The sequence below is a fragment of the Culex pipiens genome, chromosome 3 (assembly GCF_016801865.2).
Source record: "Culex pipiens pallens isolate TS chromosome 3, TS_CPP_V2, whole genome shotgun sequence".
Taxonomy (NCBI): domain Eukaryota; kingdom Metazoa; phylum Arthropoda; class Insecta; order Diptera; family Culicidae; genus Culex; species Culex pipiens.
Genome location: NC_068939.1, coordinates 13,479,415 through 13,507,270, shown reverse-complemented (window position 1 = coordinate 13,507,270; position 27,856 = coordinate 13,479,415). Strand labels below are relative to the sequence as shown.

At 31.4% G+C, this 27,856-nt stretch overlaps 2 protein-coding genes across 4 annotated transcripts in view; one reads left to right on the top strand and one right to left on the bottom strand.

The window, feature by feature from the left end:
* Positions 1 to 27,856, bottom strand: part of LOC120419494 (uncharacterized) — a 140,828-nt gene that overhangs the window by 89,751 nt on the left and 23,221 nt on the right. The window contains exon 1 of one of the 2 annotated variants that reach the window (XM_039582183.2): positions 295 to 435. The exons of the other annotated variant lie outside the window; for it this stretch is intronic. Within the exon in view, the coding sequence (XP_039438117.1) occupies positions 295 to 297 (3 nt within the window). The 5' untranslated portion in view covers positions 298 to 435. Of the gene's footprint in view, positions 1 to 294; positions 436 to 27,856 lie in introns of those variants that run through there. 2 annotated transcript variants of the gene reach the window in all.
* LOC120419496 (uncharacterized) lies at positions 426 to 11,226 on the top strand. 2 transcript variants are annotated; one of them, XM_052710994.1, is made up of 6 exons: positions 426 to 558; positions 1,133 to 1,557; positions 5,775 to 5,911; positions 6,495 to 6,548; positions 10,868 to 10,943; positions 11,018 to 11,226. In XM_052710994.1, exons 2-6 carry the CDS (start codon positions 1,458 to 1,460, stop codon positions 11,200 to 11,202), a joined length of 552 nt encoding a protein of 183 aa, XP_052566954.1. In that variant the 5' UTR covers positions 426 to 558; positions 1,133 to 1,457; the 3' UTR covers positions 11,203 to 11,226. The 2 variants fall into 2 exon arrangements, with proteins under 2 accessions (XP_052566954.1, XP_039438121.2); XM_039582187.2 differs by having other exon boundaries at positions 464 to 558; positions 1,242 to 1,557.

Sequence of the window (27,856 nt, the reverse complement as noted above, 5' to 3'; positions counted from 1 at the left end):
GAATGTGTGTATTTTGAACATTTTCATTAGTTGAATAACTTTTGTTCGCAAATGTGACACTAATTTAGTCACAAGCCTGACGAAGATAGGTTCCTCTACCCTACTACCTTTTCTTTTGTGTCTACTCAAGAATTTAGTATAGGAAGCACAATTGATAACCATCTGGGAAAGGTCGTCTTGCGTTTAGAATTGCCTGTTTGATGTCGGTTGAGTATTGCTCTTCCAAGAAGGTTTAATGTAATTTTGCGAGCTTGAAAGCTCATTCAAGTTTGATTTCTTGCTGCCATTACTGACCATTTTCAACACGAAACTATAGCGCACACACAGATCTTCCACTTCATCACTTTCACAAGCCTTATCTTATCACATCACGCCGTTGAACTAGTTGTACTGGCCACTTGTACCTGTCTACAACAGGACCACTGCCTCCAGCAAGCACCAGTTCCATTTCATTCCGTGGTGGTCGAGCACAGAGCTATCGTCGGAGTGGGACTTCTCGGAAAGGTGTAACGAGTGCAACTAAATTGTACCGACAATTATTGTGATAACGAGACCAAGGTAGATGATCTGCCTGATCCTTCTGGGGAGGAGAAAAAAGTCGTTACCGAAGGTGGAACCTGTACCAGGAAGAACGAATTTCCCCCGTGGGAAATCTGGTTTTGTCCGGACGGGGTTCAACGTCGTCGAGAAGGAGGACTAAATCAAAGTGAATCGTAGTACGAAAGGACGGAAAAAACCTTCAAATCTCATTCAAAAGAAGGAAGACGCAGCGACGCTGAATTGCTCGAGTAATTGAGGAAATTCACTCGGGTGGAAAACTTACAATTTTCCGGGAAGATGAAGGAAAGGAAAGGACCTACTTCCGAATGGTCTATTTGATTAGGGGACACACGAAACATCCGGAGGAAGCTGTTGTGTTTGGGGAAGGCAAAACGACAGAATTTTTTTATCATCGTATTTGACTTTTACTGCTTTTTCGAACGAAGTGTTTTTCACAAAAAGAATCATTTTTAAATTATTATCATATTTTGTTTTATTTTTAAGTCATATTTAAAAAAATATTGAGCTATTTTGCGTCCTTAAATTGTGTTTCAAGTGATTTTGTTCTTTTATATGATATGATAACATACAGAAAATAATTAAACATTACTAAAACAGAGATAAGGAAAAAAATTGTGCCGTGAATCTTCGTGGAATCTAAATCCAACCAAAATCCAAGTGAATAAAAAAAAAACCTCCAGCACAAAATCCCATCGCAATCACTCGCCAGAAATCGTTACACAAGAAATCATACGCGTTTGAAAGTGCGTGAAATCGAAAAATAAGGTTCAATTTCCCGGAAGAAAACAGAAGCAACAAAAAAAGAAGCACGTACGACCGGAATCAATCTTCAAAGCAAGTGCCATCATCCCCGGAGGGGAGCCAAGAAGACGCAGATTTTCCACCCCGTCCTGAAAATGCCACTTGGGATGCTGCCGCCCGGAACTTGGTCGCCGGTAAAGGTGGTGATGCTGGTGGTGCTGGTCCTGCTGGGGCCGGGCCTTCGACAAGTTCATGGTTGGTTGGGCCAAAGTGAAGACTTTGTTGCTTTTTATTATTTTTTCGTTGTATTTTGTCCTGAGGGGAAGTTTTACTCGGAAGGTTCATTCAAGTGGGATTTAAAGGTAGAAGCCCTGCTTTTCTTTGTGAGAAGGGTACTCTTCCAAGATATCAATAAGTAGGTCTCTTTCCGAGGGACTTCATAATTAAATTAGGTAAAGTTTTGCAGGAATAGAAAATTGAACTGATCTCTGGCATTTTACTACTATGCATGCAATGTTAGGAAAGTTAATTTGGTTCGGAAGTGCAATTTCAAGAGCAAAAAAAGAGCGTTTTTTGACGAAACATTAAAAAAATACTTACATAAATTTGATTCAATTTTCGAAAAAAAAAATCACTAACTTTTTAATTTCAAAAAAAATTCAAACATATTTCAAAATAATTCCTCCGTTTTCTATAAAAATATTATTCAAAAAGTAAGAGTTCAAAAATGAGCAGCCATTTAAAAATTTTCCTCTGAGATAAACATTCATATTTTGAAGAATTTTATATTCTTTCAAAGTTCTTTATATTCAAACAAGCCTTACCCGACAAACTTCGTTCTGCCTTTTTTTCGTTTGTTGACGTTTTTTGCCTTTTTGCTTATTGAGCCTCCTGTGATCAAAATTTGATTTTACGTAACTTTTCCCACACAATCTGCATATTTTCCGGAATCGGTTCCAGAGTGGCCAAAGTTGTAACTTTTTGGCGTAAGAACCTTCCTTGGACTTATACAAACCCAACGCAACAAAGAGCACCTCGATCCGACGCTCCGTATTGAACTGATTCAAATAAGTTTTTATTTATTTAATAATTTGTTCCGTGATATTTTTGTGTTTCTTTTTCATCCTTTACAATATGCGTAGTGTAAAATTAATTTAAAAAAGGCTTAAAATGCACAAAATTAAGGAGTTACATACATGTAAATCGATTTTTTTTTTCAAAGGTTGATTTGAGCACAAACTTATTTTTTTTTTATATGTTTTCAGGGCATTAAAATCCATTTTCATCCTTAAACAAAATCAATTTGCAGACATTTGGTTGAATCATTGCCGAGATTTATTTGAAGTTAGCAGTTTCAAAAAAACGGGTGCCTTGATATCTCAACACTGTTTTTGTCAAATCGAATTCTGATCTTCTGATATTAAATTTACAAGATTTTTTTTATTAAATTCCAACATTTTACAATAATATGATTAGTATGATTATTTTTTGAACACATTTTTTAAAAGATATTTTAAAATAATTCAAAAAAGTACCAATTTTTTAATGTAGTTTTACTATATTTTTATTGACAGGAAAAAAAAGTAGTTTTGAGGAAATTATTAATGTTAAACATTGAAAATATTTAAAAATCAAAGTCCTTCAAACTTAACCATAACAAAGTTTTGTTGTTGGGGGTTATATGAAAAAAAAATGTTCAAAATAGTTTTAAAATTCCGAGATCTTTTATAGGTACGAAACAGTTTTTTTTTTTTACTTTGAGAAAGCTGCTAAAAATAATAAAAATACAAGTTAAATTGATTGAAATTTATCCATATACACTGAGAAAAAGGTAATTAAACTGCGTGTTGAAAACATGAGTAAAAAGTAAATTTTGGACAATTTTATTCAATTTTATGTAATACACACACAACTAAAAGACAGTCAGTAAAATTCATTTCTTTGAGACTTCATTAAGCGATGAATTTTCGTAGTTTTTTTTTATTGGGCTCAAAATTTGCATTTTTCATTATCCATTCATCTGTATCTTGAGGAGAGATTTTCCGGTTGTTTTGGTGTCTTCGGCAAAGTTATTGGTATAAATATGGAGGATTCATGAACAAAGTTGTACATTCTAAAAAAATACCCATGTTTTTCATTTCATTTTTTGACACAAAACATCAATTTGAGCAAAATACCATTTTTAAAAATGTTTAGTTTAGATTAGTTTTGAATTTTAAATAAAAAAATCTGTCTTTTAAATAATTATGATTTGATGTTAAATTGAGAGCAATTTAAAAAAAATGAAAGTGCGCAGTTTTTCAATTTTTCTTCATTTCCCATCATTCATTAAAATATTTGATTCTTAAAAATAAAAATAAATCCTTCAAAAGTATTAAAAATGCTGAAATTTGGTAACAAATCAAATAAATGAAAATATTCATCAAAATTATGGCAAAAAGCACTATCATTATTCACCACATAAGTATCGATTTGCCCCAGTTGACAGTCATTTTTTTTCTTTTGATTTATAATTCGGAAAAATCTTATCTTGGGTTTAAAAATTTGCATTTATATATTTTTTTTATGATTAAATATTTTAAATTTTCCAATTTATTCAAAAACTATTTTAATATTTCTAGATTAAATTTTCAAAAGGCCGTATCTGCATAGGAAACCCATGAGGGATAGGTTGTTTTGAAAATTTAATCTAGATTTTAAACATTCTAATTTACAGCAATTGCGAAATAATTAGACCCGTAATTTTTTGTTTGGCCATTAGGGTGACCTACGCCTTGTTAGGGTGGTCTGAAAAATGGGCTTTTTCGTCGATTTTAGCAAAAACCACATTTTCCATAAAATCATAACTCCGCACCATTCCAACCGATTTTAGCTGTGATGAGCGCAAACGAAAGGCTTTTAAGGAAAAATAGTTAGAAGATTCAAATTTCTAGCCTAACACTTGAAAATTCAAATGAAAACTTAAAATGCTCTTTTGAAGGTCTCGGGACCAAAGAGCCTATGTCTGAAAATATTTTTATCAGATTCCTCGGAAAATTTTACATAACATATCAAAAAATGGTGAAGTTATGTTTTCAATATTCCGAGATACGATTTTTTGAAAATAAAAACTGGGTTTTTCGACGCGCCGCGCGCAAAAACGGAAAATTGACGAAACGGCAAAAAATCTACTTTTTTCACTAAAACTGCGATAACTTAAAATTTTTAGCGATGACCTATACATGTTTGGGTACCAATTTTTTTGTAATTAAAAGACGCAACATAACCACCCTAACACGGCGTAGGTCACCCTAATGGCCAAACAAAAAAATACGGGTTGAATTATTTCGGCCAAGGAACCCCCAGAAAAATTTTGAGCCCGATCGGATAACTTTTTTTTTTTGAATCATGCTGTTTTCGCGAGGATTTGCTGTATATTCAAAATTTTCAGATTTTAAACATTTCTAAGAATTCTGCTTTGGGATGGGCACACTACCGAAAAGCTTAAAAGTAATTTAGTATTAAAAACTGCATCCAAAGTTTTAAAGCGGCATTATTTTTTTCTTTGTTTATTTAATACAAGTGCTTTCTTTAACTCATTGATACTCAAAGCAAATGAACAGCATGTAATGCCATTGGGCACCGTTTGTTGACTCACCAGCTTTTCGACGTGCAATTACAGCTGTTAAAACGCGTTTTTATCTAAACTCAAGTATTTAATAGCTTCATTAGAAGTATCTCAAACAAAATTGTTAAAAACAAAATTGTTAAAAAAGAGAAATTATACAAATTGGATAGAAATATACTTAAATTGTTAACCTGTAAAAAAATAAGATGAACTTCCTCTTCATAAATGAGGGACAATCCATAAACCACGTGGACCCCTCCTTCGTGAGCGTGAAAAATCACCAACCCTTTAATTAAGTTTCCACGTGGTTTATAGATGCCCTAAAGAAACGTTTGAATCAGTGAAAATGGCACAATTAGTTGATGAATCTTTACACTTTCCAACCAAATTACCCCCCAACAAGTCGTAAAACAAACAATGTTCAATCCTTAACCCCTGAAAACCCCCACTCCCAAGGGAGGAAGTGCGAATGTAAAATATCAGCACATTTGTTTAATGGACCAATGAAATACGATCAGGCCGGTTACAGTCACAAAATGGTAGCACCTCCGGTCTCTGGCCGTGTTCTGTTCAGTCAAGTTAGTTGGGGCTGTTTTGAAGTGAACTTCTGGAATTGATAGGCCATAAAATTAACGTTTACGACTCCGTTTAGTTTGTTGCTGCGGGTTGGCTTAAGGGACTTGTCCTAAACCTGAGAAGAACTGTGCTAATGGTGCCGGTAAATGGGTTTTCCGAGTTGAAACTTACCGCGCGTCACGAGATTTATACCACTCATCAACAATTTAGGTGATAATGACTCAGTTATGGCACCTCGTTTCGAGTAGCGTCGAAGGGAATTTGAACCCCCTTTTTATCGTCATTTCAGCTCTTCGATGCTTTTCCTGCAGCGTGACGGCCAGTTCCGGGGACAAGAACTGCATCAGCGATCCGTCCAGCGTCGAGGGCCAAAGTGTGGTCAACTGCAACCGGAAATACTGCACCATCCAGCGGCAGGAGCTGATTGTGAGTTGAACTTTTGAATTGAAATGTCAGATGGCGCTGATTTTCTACGAAAATCGTTGCGTTGCGCCTAGCGGTAGGCAACCATGCGGTAGATTTGTAAGCGCGGAAAAGTTTCAACGCAATCGGTTGCCGTTCTCCGATAAATGACAGCGCAAATATTTGCCCGACAGTCAACAACTTGAGTGAGGAAGTACTTTTTCGAGTGGTTTAATTCCCAACTCTGGCGGCGGCTTTGTCATAGCACGGTGTGTGTGATCCAAACTTTTATGAAGTATTTTTCAAAATAATTGTGCTCGTGAAACACGGTTGAGCACTTTCTTAATTGTGAAGTTTCCGCGAAGTCTCGCCCCTCGCTCATGACAAATGAAGTGCGGCTTTAGCAAATTTAAGAAAAGCTCTCGAGCGACTGATATCGGGCAAATATTTAAACGAAGCAAAGCGCGGGAGTAACAAGTTCCCAGAAATGGTTCAATTTGGTCGAGATTTTCGCAATTTGAGCGATGTCAAGCATATCAAAAGTGTGCTTGAGCAAATTTTGACGAGTGAGAATCTGTTTTTTTTTTTTTTTGCTTTGCCTTTGCAGGATCCTCCCGGAAAGCTGAACACGTTTCTGCGAAGCTGCGAGGAGAGCCCACTGGTAGGTAATTTGATATCTTAATTGTTATGGGATGGCATTCCTCGGCCGAACACTCTGTATAAATGAATTCTGAAAACAGATTTTCATATTTAAGTATTTGTCCTTAAGTGGTTCATCAAATAACAACGCTCTTACAAAGTTTGGGTCTAAACTTTGATCTTAAATGACATAATGAATTTAAAAGCTAGCAATCAGCTAGGCAAAATCACCGAAGTAATTTTGAATTCACTAAATTACTAAGTTACCCACAAACAGGCAACTTTTGAACCACGATTTTTTTGTTAGAGATCATTATTAGGATGTAACAAAACGGGTCATTTTTGCGGGCATTTCAGGGCAGATCCCCTAGGTCTACTGGGCTCTAATCCAAAACATGAGCTTGATTGGTTGCGACAGGACCTGGCGCTTTGTCTTTGAATTTTAAATGGGATTTAACCCGTAAAATCGGTGAAGAGAGTGAAGAAAAAGTTGTTTTTTTCAGCGGTGGTGTTATAAGTTCTGTAAAATTTTAAATATTGGACGAATCTTTTCGCACTCTTTGGCAAAGTGTTTCCCTGGAACACGAACTATTAGCTCATGAGGTTTTTGAAAAATACAAAAATCGTTAAGGGGCTCAAAACTGGCAAAAACCAAAACGCACCGATTTAAAATTCAAAATCAAAGCGCCAGGTCCTGACGCAACAGTGCTTTTTTTGCAATTTAAAAATATCGCATGAAAGAAGACTAAGTATTTCAGCCTTATTTTTCGGTAAATTTTTTTCACAAATACCGTATTTTTTCGTAAATATTCGAATTTTTAAAATTTACAGTGTGGACATCAAACGAAGTGAAATTTTATAAGAGCTTTCACTTTATTACAGTTTTTGCCTTCCTCATCTTACTGAGGAAAGGCTATAAAATCACTTGAAAAACGAAATTCTTAATTTGACCCAACTTCATGTACACATATCGACTCAGAATCAAATTCTGAGCAAATGTCTGTGTGTGTGGTGGGATGTTGATAAAAAAAAAAATTGCACTGGATTATCTCGGCACTGGCTGAACCGATTTGGACCGTTCTGGTCTCATTCGATCCGTCTTGGGGTCCCATAAGTTGCTATTGAAAATTATAAAGTTTAGTTAAGTACTTCAAAAGTTATGCTAAAAAAACGATTTTAACAAAAGTCCGGAAGATTGTAAAAAGGGTGGTTTTTGTAAGAAACCTCATCATGTTATACATTTTTATAACGAGTTAAAAAGATTGAACATCTGAAGACCCTATCAAAAGTTATAAGCACTTAAGTGTTATTTTTGAACTTTTTAGAGGCCGGATCTCAGATAATTTAATGAAAACGTTGTCCGGATCTATCAGCGACATGTCGTTGGATAAATAATCAAAAGACCTTTGCAACGAGTTCAATAGATTGAAGATCTGACGACCTTATCAAAAGTTATACGCACTTAAGTGTTATTTATGCACTTTTTGGAGGCCATTGTCTGGATCTATCATGCGACCTGTCGTTAGATAGGTAATTCAAAGATAATATAAGCACAAAAGTGCCCTGAATTATGAAGATCTGACTACCCAATCTGATGGTATAAATAATAAATCAAGTTGATAGAATACCGAAAGGTCCGCCCTTTTGTATCTATTTTGGATAGCATTACCCTCTAAATGTGAGGAAGGCAACAACCACCTAAAAGTGGATTAAGTAAAGTTTTTTGTTGCAAAATAATAAAAAAAAAAATACCCAGATTTATTTGCAATATGGCATTCAAACGAAGTGATTCTTATTTTAAGATTTTTAACGTAGGTATTTTAAAAATACTCCAATATTTTTTTTCGTGGAACTAATTTTTCAAAAAATACCATATTTTCTCAAAAATTGTTGTGAAAATTAAATTATATGGTATTTTGTGAAAAATTTGAAGATTTAACCAAAAAAAAGGATTTTTATGAAAAAGGCAAATGTCGCTTTGTTTAATACCCCATGCAAATTTTAAAAAAACGGGTTTTTCGAAAAAATAAGATACTTTTTGAAAATTTTAGTACTACATAACATGTATATGTGGTACATATACAAAAAAAACTCCAATGAAGCGAAAATGCGCTAAAAATTTTGCTTCGTTTGAAACTAACATTGTAAATTATGAAAATTTTAGTACTTTCGAAAAAATACGGTATTCTGTGAAAATTTGTGTATTTTACAAAAAAAAGAACTCTAACTCTAAACTTTCGCTACGTTTGAAACCCAAATTGCAAACCATGAATATTTGAGTATCTCCGAAAAAAGATATTTTTTGAAGCCATATTACAAATTTTACATAATTGAGAATTTAAAAAAAAACACATATTTTGTTAAGTAAGAATATTTTACAAAAAAAAAATCTATTAAAGCGAAAATGCATCAGTAATTTTCTTCGATTGAAACTTACATTGTGAATTGTGAAAATTTGAGTTCTTTTAAAAAATACGGTATTCTGTGAAAATTTTAGTATTTTACAAAAAAATTCTAATAAACTCTAAAATTTTGCTACGTTTGAAACCCAGATTTAGAGGGTGACGAGCGGGAATTCCCGGGAAAAATTTCCCGGGAAATCGACTATTTTTGGACCTCTCGATTCCCGGGAAATTCGGTCGAGACTCCCGGGAAATTTTATACTTATAAATATCGAAGCGATATATGAACTAATCAGAAAATTATTTGAAAAATTCTAAATTGTTTAGAACATTGGAAATTCCAAAAACTATAATTGAGAGAAGCCAAAAAAACTTGGACCCCAAAATTAATCTTGAAGCATACTTAGCAGTTACACCCCGAAAATGAAATCTAAAGTTATTTTAAAATTATTTTGATTTATAATTTCTAAGAGGGAAAAGTTTTTTCAATTTCCTCTCTCGCAATCCTCATATGTATTTTTCTAAAATTGTTGATTTTGCTGTATCAAGGTAATTTCTTTTTTTGATGCCAATTAGTTGTTTTGTGTTTCACGTCAACCTCAATATTCAATTATATTTTGGAAAAAACACTCTGTCAATATTTGTAAAGATATGGTCCACCAATTGTGAACATTCGGATTTTCCTGATAACTGTAAATATATCTTCAATAAATATTTAAAGTTGACATTAAAATGGAAAAAAACAAGTTTAAATTGTTGTTTATTATATTGCAAATATCCCGATACTGGAAAATTAAATATTAGCTATTTTTTTACTTCACAAAAATATAATAAGAAAGTCACTCAGTGCGAATAAAGATTCGTTAATATTTTAAACTACAATTTTTAGTCCCAAAAAGCACAAGAAACGATCTTGTATTTGCAGATTCAGAAAAAAATAAATCAAAAGGTAGATATAGTTCCTCAGATAAAGAGTATATTGAAGTTTCATAGTATAAATATGAATTAATTGTAACTTAATTGATTGAAAAGAAACAATATTATTACATTTTCTTTTGAATTATTGCCACTATTGGCATAGAAAAAAAAAACTCCCGGGTCCCGGGAATTCCCGGGAAATGGCCAAATTCAACTCTCGATTCCCGGGAAATTGAAAATCTCAAGAATCGTCACCCTCTACCCAGATTGCAAACTATACTAAATTGAGTATTTTTAAAATAGACGGTTTCATTCAAATAAAAAAATCGAGTGAAAGTTGATTTGCAAAAACCTGGAGATTTAATCAAGTTTCAAAAATTTGCCAAATATCAGTATCAATCGACGCCACATTTTATTGGAATTTGACTGCATTAAAGTTTTTGCTGTAAAAAACTATTTTTATAAAATAAAGCATTTTTGAACCGTGAATTGTCATTTTATGCAGTGTGTGTTTATAATAATTTGAAAGGAAAACTCTTTTTTTGAGATACTTAATTTTTTAAAATATTTTCAAAAAATACCTTTTTTAATTTATTTTGTTGTTTCCTAGGACAAATGCGAGCAAATCTCTTTTAAAATCCATCAAATGACAATTTTGAAATTTTGAATTGCTGATTTACACACGTTTTACAATTACTGGAAACTGTTGTCAATTACTGAAACTGCAAAAAAAAAAAAAAAAAAAGAAAAGACTAGCAAACATTTCGAGCAGCATTTTTGATTAAAAAAAAGTTACGATAATTAAGTATGTAATTGTATGTAAATTTACTTTACACGTTTTGATTTTAAATAAAAAGAAGACAGTTGATTTATTGATTATAAATTGAATTCCGTCTGTTTGTTTTTGAATTACTTTTCTTTTAATTTATATTCAGTTGAAGCTTCTTTAATTATTTCACTATCTAATTTGACGATCGTTTGCAGCTTATCGAATAATTAATCTATTTGCCACTTCTTGCAGTACCTGAACGACGTGATCGATGACCCAACGTTCCGTACGTACTACCGGTCCTGCTCTTCGGACCTCTGTAATTCCGGTAAGCGCGCAACTCATCTTGTAGACCACAAATCACTCTCCGAATCTAATTCCCAATCCCCTTCCATTCCCCAGGTGACGGAATGGAAACGGCCGGTGGCCTGTCCGGCCTGGATGCCGGCGCATCGGAGAACCTGCTCGTGCCCGGACTGGCGGCCTCCTCCCAGCGGCGACCGCCACCGTATTTCACCGGAATGTCACTTGCCATGTTGGCGGCAGTGGTCTCGTGGCGAACCTGTTTCGGATTAATTTTCCAATAAATTATCAACACCTGACAGCACGAACAGTTGCCTTGGATAAACCTCCAGATTGCGTTTAGTTCCGCCGGGCCGTGATAGATGTCGCGAGCGTGGCCCGATAACCATCGCGGGCCGCGAATTGTCCCTCCGGGGGTTTCGTGGGAGGTCGTTACGGTCATAAGTGACTTGTCCAAGAGGGTAGAATGCCAGTTGTTGAACCTAGATGGAAACCCATGCAGCAAAATCTTCACTTAAACCTAAAAGTTGGTCATGTTTCGAATAGAGTGTATTTTTGACAGCTGGCAGGGTTGTCAGGAAAAACGATTTGTGAAAAATGTTTCGATGGGAAATTTCTTCACGGATAATTGAAAAATAACTCTACTGAAGTAGCTTCATCAAATAGATACACATCCAATCTGCTGCCCACATACTTGCACACACACAAACATGGCAACATTTCAATAAGGGAAATTCCCAGCGCAGCAATTCCAACCCCTTGGCTATTTACCTAATACGATTTCGAAACAACTTACTTGGCCCCGGCCAAACAAGTCAACGAGCCCCCCAAGTTGGAGGTTATGGCACTGATAAATAGAGGGAAAAATATGTTTGCTGATTGGGGAACAAATATGTGTGTGTGTGTGCGCAAGTACACGCTCAGACAGGAAGACATAAAACAGCTCCTTTCCCTCCACAGAGTAGCGAAAATGGCATTTTTGTCCTTTTTGGTACCCAATTGCCGGCGGCGACGGCGGGAAAATTGTCCCAGGAGTAGAATGGGTGCAAGGGGTAGTTTACTTCCGTTCCGGAATGTCGTCGTCGTCTGCTGGTCTCGTTTGTCCAGACGGGAAACGACGCTGCTGCAGGGAAGGTCCGAAATGGGCCAAAGGTTTGTGCTTTAAGTAGGGCTTTTGAAATTTAGGAATTTTACTGGAATTTCAAGGAATTTAAGCAATTCAGGAACCTTTTTCAGCACTCAGTGACATGTCCTCAGGACCAAACAAACAAGAGTTGATTGATTCACAAGTGTCCAGAACCAAACCATTATCTGTCTCACTCTTCATCACTAATCTGATTAGGACGGAGAGTAGCTTATCGTCAGAGCCGTACCTTGGGTCCACGGCGCCCTTGGCGAAGCATCAATTTGGCGCCCCTCCCAAATTTACGAGCATTTTGATAAATTGATGTTATTTTTTCATGATTGCTTCAATGAGTTTTAATTTTATAAATGCAATTGGAGACCTTAATATGTTTAAATTCAGAAACTCAGTTATTTTATGTTTTATTATTTGATTATTTCAAATAATTAGAGATAGGTTGAATTGAAAATTTATTGTAGGAATTTTAGTTGGCTGAATATTTTCTCAGATTTTATTAAATCGATAATGATATCAGGGTTTTGTTTTTTTAATGTTTTATCAGATAATTTCACATAATTTAATGCTCAATCATGATACATTTTGCTATAACTTGTGAGCAAATTTGATATTTACTAATCCTGCATAATTTGTTCTGATCTAGTATTAATTCGATTGTATACGCAAAGAAATTTACAGGATTTGTAAAATAATCAGCTGGTTTGGCTTTGGATTTCATTACGGTGTAATTCAAAAAAGAAAAAAAAACCTTCTTCAAAATTAAAAAATATAGGTCGATGCCCGTGTGCCCTCTTGTTTTATCTAGATAGGAATCCTACACAGAAAAAAAACATGGTAATATTACATCTGGGAAGGGGTACATCTTTTATGTCAGAAAAATGTGTGATTTTACCTCTGGAAATGTGTAATTTTACCACTTTTCTGTTGTAATGTCACTTTTTCAGTCTAAATTGAGGTAAAATTACATTATAAAAGTGGTAATATTCAACCTTCCAAAATTAAAACTTCAAAAATTACACATTTTTTTACTGTGTACCAATCTTAAACATTAAAGATCATTAAAACCCAGCGCAATTCATGATGAAACATATTTTAAAGATAATAATAAGAGCATTAAAAAAATATTAAGATAAGACATTTTAATTCATTTTTGTGATTCGTCCATACGATGCTTGAGAATATTTTTATTATATTTTTGTTAGTTATGTTTTGCGTTGATTTTTTCATCGGTATTTTCTTTGTTTATTTTTAATTTGAAAAATTAAATTTTATATTCTAGTTAATTATTTTTTGCACAAAGCTATTTGAATGTTCTCAGACCATGTTGATTTTTTTTGTTTTAAACTGAACAAAAAGTTTGAATAGTTTCTCATTACCAAAGCTTTTTAGACGATTTAAAAAGTAAACAACATTTGTTAAGCTAAAACTAAAAAAGTAATGTTCAGTATAGCTTGTGCGCTCTGAAAAAAAATTATGTTGGTCTTACTGGTGAGAATTTACAACAGTTTTCCTATTGCAAAACTCTAGTATTTTGAAATAGCTAAGGGAAATTTCAATGCTCGAAATTGTTCAATGGCAATATTTTTAAACTCGAGAATATCAAAATTTTAAAAGATTTGTATATTTTATTTAATATTAAAAAAAAAACCTTTTTCAAAGAAGCTCAATTTTTTCACAGCCAAATTAACATGAAAAATACATACAGTTAATTTTTTTTTTAGTTTGGAGATATGACTTAAACTTTATTATACAACAGTCCAAACTTTAATGCTGTGTTTATTTTGAGAAACTCTTCTAGAACTCCTTGAATTTTCTGTCACTTGAGCGCCCCTTCTTTGATGAAAAAATAAATTTAGCATTAAGTATTTGACGCCCCTAAATATTTTCTTAATATTTTAAGCTAAATTATCTAGTTATTTGTAGTTCTAATTTATAATTTGGCGCCCTTTCTGTTTCAAATATCTAATGAGGATGTTATAACTGACATGAAAATTTTGTACAATCATCGATTTCGGCGCCCCCCAAGGGCTGGCGCCCTTGGCGGTCGCCAACTGCGCCAACCCCTAGGTACGGCGCTGCTTATCGTATCACACACGTGGCCTGCATTCCAACGAATCGAACGGAAAAACCGCGCCAATTCCCGGCGGACTCCTGTCCGTAGAATGATTTATCAGGCCCGCGCCGGAGCGGAAATCACCAAACCAAAACCGGAGGAGAAATTGGCCCAAAAGAACCTCCGGGCATTAATCACACTTTATCTCTATTGACCCAGCGGGGGCACGGGAGGTCGTCTTTTGGCACCTTTCCTAGCACGTGTTATGAAGGCAGTGCTGTGAAAGCTGTCAAAGTGTTGAGGTTATGTTCACGACTGTCGTTGTTATTTTCTGCGAAGAAATTTTCATCACTGGCATGCTTGGATCACAGTTCTCAAGAAACCTAAAAGGATTCCTCTTTTCATGTGCAAGGATTATCCGGATCCTGCTTGCGGACTCCGGAAAGGTGAACTCATTCACGTCTGCCTTGTGAGGACAACGCGAACGAAAGAAGCTCTATTTTAGGACTCTCGCAAAACTAACCTCAACTCGGGCAGAAAAAAAACGAGAAAATAAAATTGGATGCCCTGTTGGGAATTAGGGTAAACCATGCTGCTATGCCTGTGGTCCGTCGGAATCCGGATTGCGATGCTAACGAAGGGATTCGCTTGGCCTACTGCTGCTGCTGTCGCTTTTTTGGCTTTTGGCTACAGCTGAAATACATATCCGTGGCTCTGTTTTGACGGTGTAGCGGACGTCATCGTCGTTTGTTGACCTGGCTGGAAATTTGGACTTTTCTTTGGGGGGTGATTAGTCTTGGTGGAAGATTTTGGGAGAATGTCCTAGCATTGTTATAGTTTGTTTAATAATTTATGAATTTATGAATTTATGAATTTATGAATTTATGAATTTATGAATTTATGAATTTATGAATTTATGAATTTATGAATTTATGAATTTATGAATTTATGAATTTATGAATTTATGAATTTATGAATTTATGAATTTATGAATTTATGAATTTATGAATTTATGAATTTATGAATTTATGAATTTATGAATTTATGAATTTATGAATTTATGAATTTATGAATTTATGAATTTATAAATTTATGAATTTATGAATTTATGAATTTATGAATTTATGAATTTATGAATTTATGAATTTATGAATTTATGAATTTATGAATTTATGAATTTATGAATTTATGAATTTATGAATTTATGAATTTATGAATTTATGAATTTATGAATTTATGAATTTATGAATTTATGAATTTATGAATTTATGAATTTATGAATTTATGAATTTATGAATTTATGAATTTATGAATTTATGAATTTATGAATTTATGAATTTATGAATTTATGAATTTATGAATTTATGAATTTATGAATTTATGAATTTATGAATTTATGAATTTATGAATTTACGAATTTATGAATTTATGAATTTATAAATTTAAAAATTTAAAAATTTATTAATTTATTAATTTATTAATTTATAAATTTATAAATTTATAAATTTATAAATTTTTATTAATTTATTAATTTATTAATTTATTAATTTATTAATTTATTAATTTATTAATTTATTAATGTATTATTTTATTAATTTATTAATTTATTAATTTATTAATTTATTAATGTATTATTTTATTTATTCATTAATTTATTAATTTATTAATTTATTAATTTATTAATTTATTAATTTATTAATTTATTAATTTATTAATTTATTAATTTATTAATTTATTAATTTATTAATTTATTAATTTATTAATTTATTAATTTATTAATTTATTAATTTATTAATTTATTAATTTATTAATTTATTAATTTATTAATTTATTAATTTATTAATTTATTAATTTATTAATTTATTAATTTATTAATTTATTAATTTATTAATTTATTAATTTATTAATTTATTAATTTATTAATTTATTAATTTATTAATTTATTAATTTATTAATTTATTAATTTATTAATTTATAATTTATTAATTTATTAATTTATTAATTTATTAATTTATTAATTTATTAATTTATTAATTTATTAATTTATTAATTTATTAATTTATTAATTTATTAATTTATTAATTTATTAATTTATTAATTTATTAATTTATTAATTTATTAATTTATTAATTTATTAATTTATTAATTTATTAATTTATTAATTTATTAATTTATTAATTTATTAATTTATTAATTTATTAATTTATTAATTTATTAATTTATTAATTTATTTATTTATTAATTTATTTATTTATTTATTTATTTATTTATTTATTTATTTATTTATTTATTTATTTATTTATTTATTTATTTATTTATTTATTTATTTATTTATTTATTTATTTATTTATTTATTTATTTATTTATTAATTTATTTATTTATTTATTGATTTATTTATTAATTTATTTATTTATTAATTTATTAATTTATTAATTTATTAATTTATTAATTTATTAATTTATTAATTTATTAATTTGTTAATTTATTAATTTATTAATTTATTAATTTATTAATTTATTAATTTATTAATTTATTTATTTATTTATTTTTTAATTTATTAATTTATTTTTTTATAAATTTATTAATTGATCAATTTATTAATTTATTAATTTATAAATTTATTAATTTATTAATTTATTAATTTATTAATTTATTAATTTATTAATTTATTAATTTATTAATTTATTAATTTATTAATTTATTAATTTATTAATTTATTAATTTATTAATTTATTAATTTATTAATTTATTAAGTTATTAATTTATTAATTAATTTATTTATTAATTTATAAATTTATCAATTTATTAAATTATCAATTTATTAATTTATTAATTTATTAATTTATTAATTTATTAATTTATTAATTTATTAATTTATTAATTTATTAATTTATTAATTTATTAATTTATTAATTTATCAATTTATTAATTTATTAATTTATTAATTTATTAATTTATTAATTTATTAATTTATTAATTTATTAATTTATTAATTTATTAATTTATTAATTTATTAATTTATTAATTTATTAATTTATTAATTTATTAATTTATTAATTTATTAATTTATTAATTTATTAATTTATTAATTTATTAATTTATTAATTTATTAATTTATTAATTTATTAATTTATTAATTTATTAATTTATTAATTTATTAATTTATTAATTTATTAATTTATTAATTTATTAATTTATTAATTTATTAATTTATTAATTTATTAATTTATTAATTTATTAATTTATTAATTTATTAATTTATTAATTTATTAATTTATTAATTTATTAATTTATTAATTTATTAATTTATTAATTTATTAATTTATTAATTTATTAATTTATTAATTTATTAATTTATTAATTTATTAATTTATTAATTTATTAATTTATTTATTTATTAATTTATTAATTTATTAATTTATTAATTTATTTATTTAATTAATTTTTTAATTTATTAATTTATTAATTTATTAATTTATTAATTTATTAATTTATTAATTTATTAATTTATTAATTTATTAATTTATTAATTTATTAATTTATTAATTTATTAATTTATTAATTTTTTAATTTATTAATTTATTAATTTATTAATTTATTAATTTATTAATTTATTAATTTATTAATTTATTAATTTATTAATTTATTAATTTATTAATTTATTAATTTATTAATTTATTAATTTATTAATTTATTAATTTATTAATTTATTAATTTATTAATTTATTAATTTATTAATTTATTAATTTATTAATTTATTAATTTATTAATTTATTAATTTATTAATTTATTAATTTATTAATTTATTAATTTATTAATTTATTAATTTATTAATTTATTAATTTATTAATTTATTAATTTATTAATTTATTAATTTATTAATTTATTAATTTATTAATTTATTAATTTATTAATTTATTAATTTATTAATTTATTAATTTATTAATTTATTAATTTATTAATTTATTAATTTATTAATTTATTACTTTATTAATTTATTAATTTATTAATTTATTAATTTATTAATTTATTTATTTATTATTTTTTAATTTATTAATTTTTTAATTTATTAATTTTTTAATTTATTAATTTTTTAATTTATTAATTTTTTAATTTATTAATTTATTAATTTATTAACATAATTTCAACCGATTTTAGCTATCTTGGGCGCAAATGAAAGATGAAAAGTTTGACCTTAAAAAAAATAGTAAGATGTTTCAAAAACCTTGCCTTGTAATTGAAAAAGTCTTATTGAAACTTCCTTAACCCTCTACTGCCCAAATTATTTTTTCGAAAATTTTTATTTTTCCCTTGTTCAGGAGGTCATTTTGAACAACTTTTGTTCTACGAAAAACTTTACTTCTCTTGTTTTATGTTTTTCATGTTTCATTTTAAGTATTTTAATTTGCATTTATCTTGTTTTGTTTATGTTTGTTTTTGGTAGTATTTGGCCTATTCTACCACCTCCTATCAATACATTTTGACTAATTTTCTAATTTTTTCATGTTTTTATTGTCACTTTTGAAATTTTTTGCTTGTTTTTCACATTTTCTGCAATAAAATGGCACCATTACTATTTAAATTGTAAATAAATGCGTAGAGGCATAGTCTGGAACACTAGAAAAATTACTGCATACTTTTTTTTACCTAATACATAGGAAATGTTAGTAAAAATTACAGCTAAAGTTGACCCCTAAAAAAATGACATTTTTAAAAACATTGGCAAAGTTACATAAAACAAGTAGAAATTCCAACCCAAAAAATTTCTAGAATTTTAAGAGTTCTTCTTTCCAATGCCTTTTAAAGATCAAAAATTGGTTTAAAAATTGATTTTTGGCGTTTTTTTTTATATCGAAGCCCGTCTAAAGGCGGGGTTGGCTTTTCATAAATTTTGAATGTTGACACCATAGATCTTGAATAGACGTGATACTTTTGGAAAAGAACCATGACTTCTTTAATATTTTGCTATATTTTGTAAGTAGTATAACCACAGACGTGTCTGTGGTATAACTGTAACAATGTATATTACAATTTGTGATGTTTTTCTGCTACAAAGTGTTGAAAATTGAACCTAAAATGTCAAAGTTAGTTTTTTATAACTTTAAATTCAATTGGAAGCAGCCTTTTTAAAAGTTTCAATTTATTTATCAATTAATCAAATTATTTATAAATTTTAAATTTTATTAAGACTGGTACAGATCTTTTTCAAAGTTTTTTTCCCTAGGCTCTAAACGAGGTCGAGGGGAATGCAGAAAAAACTGCTTCGGCAAAGTTGTAGGTATTGTTGAGGACTATTGAGAAAAAAAAATAGGTACACGGAAAAAAATTGCAGATTTTTTAATCAACTTTTTTTTCACAAAAACTCAATTTCCCAAAATACGTATTTTTTTATTTTCGCGATTTTTTTTTATGTTTTAGGGGACAAAAATCCGCAACTTTTGAGCTATAGAGAAACATGGTCAAAAAATCTGCCGCCGATTTATCCAGATTTTTAAGCGAAGATGGCGTTCGAATGGTGAACGCCCGAAATGTCAAAATCACGAAGTGGTACCAACATTACGAAACAAGTGTGACACGGCATGATAGCCATACTTTTTTTCTAATGTTGGTGCTACTGCGCGATTTTGACATTTCGGGCGTTCACCATTCGCTTAAAAACCTGGATAATTTTTTGAAAAAATAGTGAGTTTTGGAAAGGGCTCCGTTTTCAACATATAGCCACCGAAAGTTTGATTTTAGCGAAATATTTGCAGTTTTCTGATTTTTAAAAATAGTGACCATGAGTGACCATCATCTAGTCATTGATAATTGGACCTCTGGTTGCTGAGATACAGCGGCTTATAGAAATAGAAACAAGAAAATTGAAGTTTTCTAAGTCTCACACAAACAGCCCACCATTTTCTAATGTCGATATCTCAGCAACTAATGGTCCGATTTTCAATGTTAAAACATGAAACATTCCGAAAAAAAAAAAAACGAAACTATTGGCACTACGCCCCCCGGGGCATGGCCTTCCTCTAACGTGGGATTTCTGCTCCAGCGCCTCTGACGAGACAGGAGAAACCGGGACCGACGTTTTACTTCACCATCCGATAGAAGCTCAGTGGATAAGGCGGGAATCGAACCCGCGTCTCATAGCATCATCGGGATCGGCAGCCGAAGCCGCTACCCCTGCGCCACGAGACCCACATGAAACATTCCGATCTTTTCGAAAAAAATGTTTTGATTTTTTTTAAATCAATACTAGCATTCTTAATGGGCGTAATGTTCAATATTTGGCCCTTTTAAAATGTTAGTCTTGATTTAAAATTTTCAAAATATTTTTTTCAAAAAGATCGTAAAATTTCACGTATGTTTCATGTTTTAACATTGAAAATCGTACCAGTAGTTGCTGAGATATCGAAATTAGAGAATGGTGGGCTGTTTGGGTGAGACTTAGAAAACTTCAATTTCCCTGTTTCTATTTCTTTAAGCCGCTGTATCTCAGCAACCAGAGGTCCAATCTTCAATGTCTATTAAACAATTTTATAGTAAATTTTCTGAACTTTTCAAAAAAAAATTTTTTTTTTGAAATGGTCACTCATCGTCACGATATTACGAGCTTGGAATTAATTAGAAAATTACACCTTAGTGTTAAAAATCCGGCAAAAACTTAATTCCCTTTAAATCACACTATTAACTGTCAGGACCCGGTGCCTGCAGTTCCCGTTACAGTTTATATGGAACTCCAATAAGAATGTAATAGAAAATCAGGCTTCGGGTCCAGACTGTTAAGTTACAGTGTCAAGCTTATCCTCCATCATTTTCTTAATCATCTGTTTATCGCCAAGCTGTAAACACAAAGCTGGAGGAGACAATTTGGCGGCAGTAGCCATAAATCTCCATCAGTCTCTATCACGATGGTGTCCTTTTAACGGCTGTTATTGATGGTTCCCATACTGATGGTGAGGGTCATGCTCTGTGTCAGCATTTCGGATGGACCCCGTTCGAAAATTTCTGCCCTTGTAACAACACATTTTGTCAAGCTTTAAGGAAGATTTAACCCTTGATGGATAAAGTTCGCTTTTTTTCACAAATAAACATTGGACTTTAAATATTAATAAATGCCTTAATTTAGATTGGCTTGAGGACATTTAACATCACTGAATTTCTAGAAAGTATTTAAAAGAAAATGTTAATTCATGTTCTTAACCTTATTTGATGAGTGATAAATTATTTAGCTCTATGATCTATGGCATCGTGGTGAAAGAAGCTTTCTTTTTGCCACATTTTTCATATTTGAGCAAGACAACAAAACGCCCCAAAGCGTACATTATTTATTTGAAAGGATTCTCAGCTGCTGTGATACTAAATCAAGCTCTGGCAAAATAATATGTAATAAAAAAATTAACTTGTGTTCTGCCCCCCCGGAAGCCAAATAACGGCGGCTTTGATGTGCTTATTTCGTCAGGAAATCGGAAATGTCAATGTGTGGGTGGAAGGAAGCGGGGGGGTGGTGGCTTATGGCAGCATTGTAAATTTTCACATAAGAGCATTATTGAAATAATCGTGTCACATTATGTGGTACGATGATGGTGGTGACAGCTGCTGACAATATATTATGATTTATCTCTCTTTGATGAGAACGAAACCATATGGGATTCTGCCCACAGGAGGTCCTTCAAAGTTTTCTGTAGCTTTTGAAAAGGCTATCATCAAGGGAGCACAATATTGCTATTTATTGTAATTTGTTTTATTTTGCTTATTTTTTTAGAGCAATTATTGTACACTAAAAGCTGTTTAAAAATTAAATCAAAAGTGTCATAAGCTGCCACCTACCAAATACCCATTTTACCCTCCTTCCCCTCTTAAAAACCTGTAGCATCTGCCAAATATTATTTTAATATTCATACCAATTGGAGCATCCAATTTACCGTTGTCACACCCAAACGTTCCTCGGAAAAAGGGTTCCGGGTTTATTTCCAAGCTCACCGCAAACTGTCACCGCCAGCCCTTCCTGTATGTGTAAATTTAGTTAAATTTGGCTAAAAGAGACAATTAACAACGCTTTGGGTAGCATCCAGCGGAGGTCTGACCTTTTCCATTGGAACACGAAAAGGCGACAATTAAAGGGTGTTAATTTGTGACCTTTTTTCCCTCCGGGAGGGAGGATTTTCGGGGGTGTGACATCGTGACAAAAACACATGCCCAGGGGAAGCTTTTGCGACTGACTTTTGGGATGACTTGGGATTCCGAGGGTTGTCGACGTACAACATTTGTGTTTGGTGGAAGATTTTTTTGATTAAAAGTCAAACCATTTCCACCTATAAGACCGAATTGAACGATTTGATATTTAGTTGAATGTTTTCAAATGAAAAAAATGACCTTCTGGGTCAATATAGATTCGAAAAGTACATTAAAATCCCATGTTCAAATTTTTTTAACAATGTTTTTTCTAATCTAATCTAATCTAACCCTAGCGCAGCCAGTCTTTCGAGGGCATCCTGGAAAATGCCTTAGGTTGATTAACGCCTAGCATCCTCTTGTCATTATTAACAATTGCAGTGCCCCAATGCAATATATTGCTTTGAAACATCACAATCGTTAAAGCGGCCAGGCCAACTGCGTAAAGTTTATCGCAAAGATGATTCGTTGAAGTGGATTGAGTTTGAGCACGAATGTTCAAACAACAATACATTTCTGAATCTACAGGGGAGGAAGAAACGTGGGGATCCCCCGCTCACGTTCCTGTTTGTTTAGGCAATTAATCGTTGGAAGCACCATGCTAAGAAGTTTTGGTGCTCCGGGCCCTCGGGGATGGGACATTGTATTTCCACAAATGCCCTGGACACTATTTGCCGTGGTTATAGCGCCACAACTCGCTCAAAAAAATTTTAACAGTGTTTTTTGATGAAAAATAGGATTTTTTCGGAATTTTGAGTACGCCATCAAATCGGGAGTCCAATTTTACATAGAAGTCCCTTTCGAACCAAATTTCCACCTCATCACTATTTCAGGCTGCAAATTATTGAAAACACCTCTTTTTTCGCATGTGTGAGTTGGTAGAGAATTTCCCAAAAAATCGAAAGCACATGTATTTTCAAACAACTTTAGAATCATTCAATTTGTTTTAGTTATTTATCTGTTTCTATATTAAATGGACTTTAAGATTTTTGGAGTTGAAATATTTTATTTTAATTCTTTCAAAATAATTCATTCTTGATTTTTTTTTGCATTCTTTCAAAATAAATACAATTCTCATTCTCATAAAACTTTTTGAAGATTTGATGTGGTTTGGAAGGTAAAATGCTAACAAAAATATAACTGAAAAAAAAGTATTTTTTTCGAAAGAATGGAATACACACAGAAAAATATTACATAACGGTTGCAATTTTGAAGTTTTTTAAATAATTTTTCTTGCTCCTTGATTTTACCGGCCGATTTGCTTCTAATGATATTTTTTGTTAATTTTAATCATTTTTCAACAAGTTTGAAATTAAAGATTGTTCAAAGAGTTTTATATAATCCTAAGAGTTTTAAATAACCCTAAACATCGGCCGGTAAAATCAGGGAGCAAAAAAATTGCAACCGTTATGCAATCTTTCTTCTGTAATATTTTTCTGTGTGTTTTCCATTAGCATTAGCATTAGCATTAGCAATTTTAGGACGCCCTATCCACGGATGGCTCCACAACGCTTATCCCACTGTTTGGTCTGGTTGTGTTAGACCCTCATCCGGAACAATAATCCAACACGGGAGATACCATGTCTTCATCTTTTGATGAGTGTGTAATACAGCCCAGGGCATAAGGGGGTCCTTGCCGGGTCTAAGCTATCCTTTGGGGAGCGGAAGGAATATTAGTAAACACCTATCTAAAGTGCGCAAGGATCCCTACGACACCTTAGGGGTATAGTTGTTTGTAGGGAGGTTTTGGACTCAATGTTAGTAGAAAGGTAGGACCCTAGGATATACCTCGAAAGGTATTGCGGGTTGATAAAAAGTGGTTTAAATTTTGTTTTTGGTTAAACTCGCACAGCCGGCTGTACCGAGGAAAAGAATAAGATTTATAATGATATATATTTTATTTCAATAATAAAAACAAACGATCGGGTGTTTGGGGATGCAACTCGCCTAATTATTGTCTTATTTTGTGTGGAATGCGAATTAAACATAATTTAAAAGATGAAAGAAATTTAAACTCAAACAGCCGACCGAACAGAAAATCTACTTGTTATCTACCAGGAATTGATACAGCAAATAATAAAAATCTATCATTTTATACTCGAATTAAGTGTTACATCATTAAATAAAACGCGGAAAAGAAATGTTATTAATATCAACCAGCAAAAAAGTTAAACTCGTTGCGACGATATTTTTCGCTGAACTCTTTTCACTTCGTTTTTCGCCAAAACCGAGCACGAAGCAGCCTGCCGATCGAAGCAAGCCTTGCGAGGGCAAGCGCACCGGCGGAACTGGCCGGTTTTCTTTCATTTTTCACTTCTTTTTTTCCTTTTTTGCCAAAACCGAGCACGCAACAGCCTGCCGATCGAAGCAAGCCTTGCGAGGGCAAGCGCACCGGCGGAACTGGCCGGTTTTCTTTCATTTTTCACTTCTTTTTTTCCTTTTTCGCCAAAACCGAGCACGAAACAGCCTGCCGATCGAAGCAAGCCTTGCGAGGGCAAGCGCACCGGCGGAACTGGCCGGTTTTCTTTCATTTTTCACTTCTTTTTTTCCTTTTTCGCCAAAACCGAGCACGAAACAGCCTGCCGATCGAAGCAAGCCTTGCGAGGGCAAGCGCACCGGCGGAACTGGCCGGTTTTCTTTCATTTTTCACTTCTTTTTTTCCTTTTTTGCCAAAACCGAGCACGAAACAGCCTGCAGATCGAAGCAAGCCTTGCAAAGGCAAGCGCACCGGCGGAACTGGCCGGTTTTCTTTCATTTTTCACTTCTTTTTTTCCTTTTTCGCCAAAACCGAGCACGAAACAGCCTGCCGATCGAAGCAAGCCTTGCGAGGGCAAGCGCACCGGCGGAACTGGCCGGTTTTCTTTCATTTTTCACTTCTTTTTTTCCTTTTTTGCCAAAACCGAGCACGAAACAGCCTGCCGATCGAAGCAAGCCTTGCGAGGGCTAGCGCACCGGCGGAACTGGCCGGTTTTCTTTCATTTTTCACTTCTTTTTTTCCTTTTTCGCCAAAACCGAGCACGAAACAGCCTGCCGATCGAAGCAAGCCTTGCGAGGGCAAGCGCACCGGCGGAACTCTTCTGTGTGTTTTCCATTCTTTCGAAAAAAAAATACTCTTTTTTTAGTTTTATTTTTAATAGCATTTTACCTTCTTCCAAATCACATCAAATCTTCAAAAAGTGTTATGAGAAGTTTGTAGAATTTAAAAACATTATGATACATTATATATTTTTTCAAAGTGCAATTCTCTGACACTTCGGACAACTATTGTTTTTTTTATGTAACTTTTACCCTTTTTGTGACCCAACAAAAACATTTTGCATCATCACTTTGTGCTTAAAAATCTCCATACAATGTTGACAGCTGTCCACTCAAAATGGGTAAAATATTGAAAAATCTTGAAAACGAATTTTCTGATCCATTTAGTGTCTTTGGCAAAGTTGTAAATATTGCAGCGCAGTAAAACAAAGTTAGACTCCTAAAAAATACAAATTCAAGCAAAACAATGTAAATGGGCCAATGTCAAATTGTAAACAAAGAGTCTGTCCTGCTCACGTCAGGTAATGTTTACGTTAGAAACGAGTAGGATATAATTTTTATTCACAATTTGACATTGGCCCATTTACATTGTATTGCTAGAATTATGTTTGGTTTTTTGTTTAATTTCTTTACAGAATATAAAATTGTTCTTATAATATTAAATTGCGCAAAATAACCATTTTTGAAAAAAACATCATTTTTAGATATGTTTCAGATGACAGCTATACTGTCCCTGATCGCATAAATCGAGCCAAACATTTCATTAGGGCACAAAACCTAAAACCGCGATTCGAGAAAATCGCTTGCAAAAAGTGCACAACTTGTTTCAATTCCTATTTAAATAAAAGCTTGACTGATGGTATTTTTACTCATGATACGATAAAACACATCATTATCCTCAACTCTGCTTGAATGCTTCTTAATTTATGTTGATTTTCGCAATAAAACTCATAATTTAAAAAAATCTCGTTATTTGGCCCTTTTAACTTTCCAACTGTTGTTCATAATGGGCCCTTTTTAAATGCAATTTCGAAGAGAATTGAAAGGGCACTAAAGCGCTGTCATCCGATTGTTGTTTTGAATGATGTTTATGGAACCTTTTGTTCAGTTAGAAATAATGAAGAATTCAGCGAACATTATGTTAATTGGTGAAGTTTTGTGATCGAATGATGAGAATAAGGCATGTGAAACATAAAAATTCTTCAAAGGTGTACTAAACAGGATCCGCGGGACCGTATAAAATATTGTGTGTCGACGAAGTTTTTTTCTGCAGAAATCTTTGGTAAAACGTAAACCAAACGTTGTTTTGAAGTGAATTAGTGTTAAGAATGTATGAAAACTTCACTTTATAACATAGAAAGTTCCTCAACTACGAAAAACTAACGAAAAAGAAAAGGGCACAATTGAACTTTTTTTCTGGTTCGGAATGAACATTGTTATGGGCCCTTTTGAGTTTTTGTTTTTTTCAATAGGAAATTGTTTGTTATCAATCTGGTTCTTGGAGGGCATGTAGGGAGTGTACTAATGAATGGAATAGTGGAATAATCCCGAATGTTTACGTTTTGGTTTTGTGCCCTAATGAAATGTTTGGCTCGAAATGTCCCATATGCATTTTCATCGATTTCGAGTTATTGATGCAGTTTGGTTCAAAATTGTGTGCTCTTTCAAAAAAGCCTATAACATCCAGTACTTAGTTCTAAAAATCAGGTGGAAATCCATTTTTTTCGCGAAAACATAACACGTAGCCTTATGTATGGGACAAACTTCAAATGTATTTTTCTCAGCTTGCTGTTTGTGCATATGGGACATTTATGCGAACATTGGCAGTATAGCAAAAGATAATCAAAATTCACTTGGCAGTGTCACCAAATTTTTCGAAAAAATCCTAACTTTAGAAAAACGTGAGAAAAAGCTATAAATCAACTTCAGGAAAAAGTTTTTTTTTTAAACTTGAAAGAAAATGTCCTAAAACAGTTTATCTTGACCATATAAAATGTCAGGATTGATTGGAAAATCTGTATGAAATGACATGACTTCAACTAAAACTGAATGTGACGCAGCAATAAATCGATGCCTCTGTGCTCTCTTATGCAAACTAGATAGGAAAACCAGCAAGCTTAGTACAAGAGAGCACAGAGGCATCGAAATATGAAAACGTTTTGGAAAAATATGTGTTTTTCGAAAAATTGGCAGCACTGCCAAACTAGTATTGACCAACTCAAAAGTGTTACTTTCCACCTACCAAACATATAAAATGATGAGATTTTTTAAAAAATAGTTATTTTGCGCAATTTAATATTTTGTGTGAAAAGTTGAATTAAACTTTAGTATTTTTTTTTTGAGTGTAACTATTTTTTCCATGTCCTTAGCAATGTGTACAGCTTTTCCGAAGACTCTATTTGATCTGAAAATCCGATCTCAAGGTACAGATTTTCGAATAATATAGAAGCTTTTATCGATGGACAATTGTATGGAAACGAACTAACAATGAACGCAAAAAAGAGAGTAGAAAATCATTAATGAAGTCACGTGAAAAAAGTGTTA

What these genes read in the sequence shown, in the direction of transcription:
- LOC120419496 (XM_052710994.1), top strand. Translation starts at nt 1,458, where the DNA reads ATGCCACTTGGGATGCTGCCGCCCGGAACTTGGTCGCCGGTAAAGGTG. An exon ending in GGGCCTTCGACAAGTTCATG is followed by an intron (nt 1,558 to 5,774) that starts GTTGGTTGGGCC and finishes TCGTCATTTCAG; the next exon opens with CTCTTCGATGCTTTTCCTGC. An exon ending in GCTGCGAGGAGAGCCCACTG is followed by an intron (nt 6,549 to 10,867) that starts GTAGGTAATTTG and finishes CACTTCTTGCAG; the next exon opens with TACCTGAACGACGTGATCGA.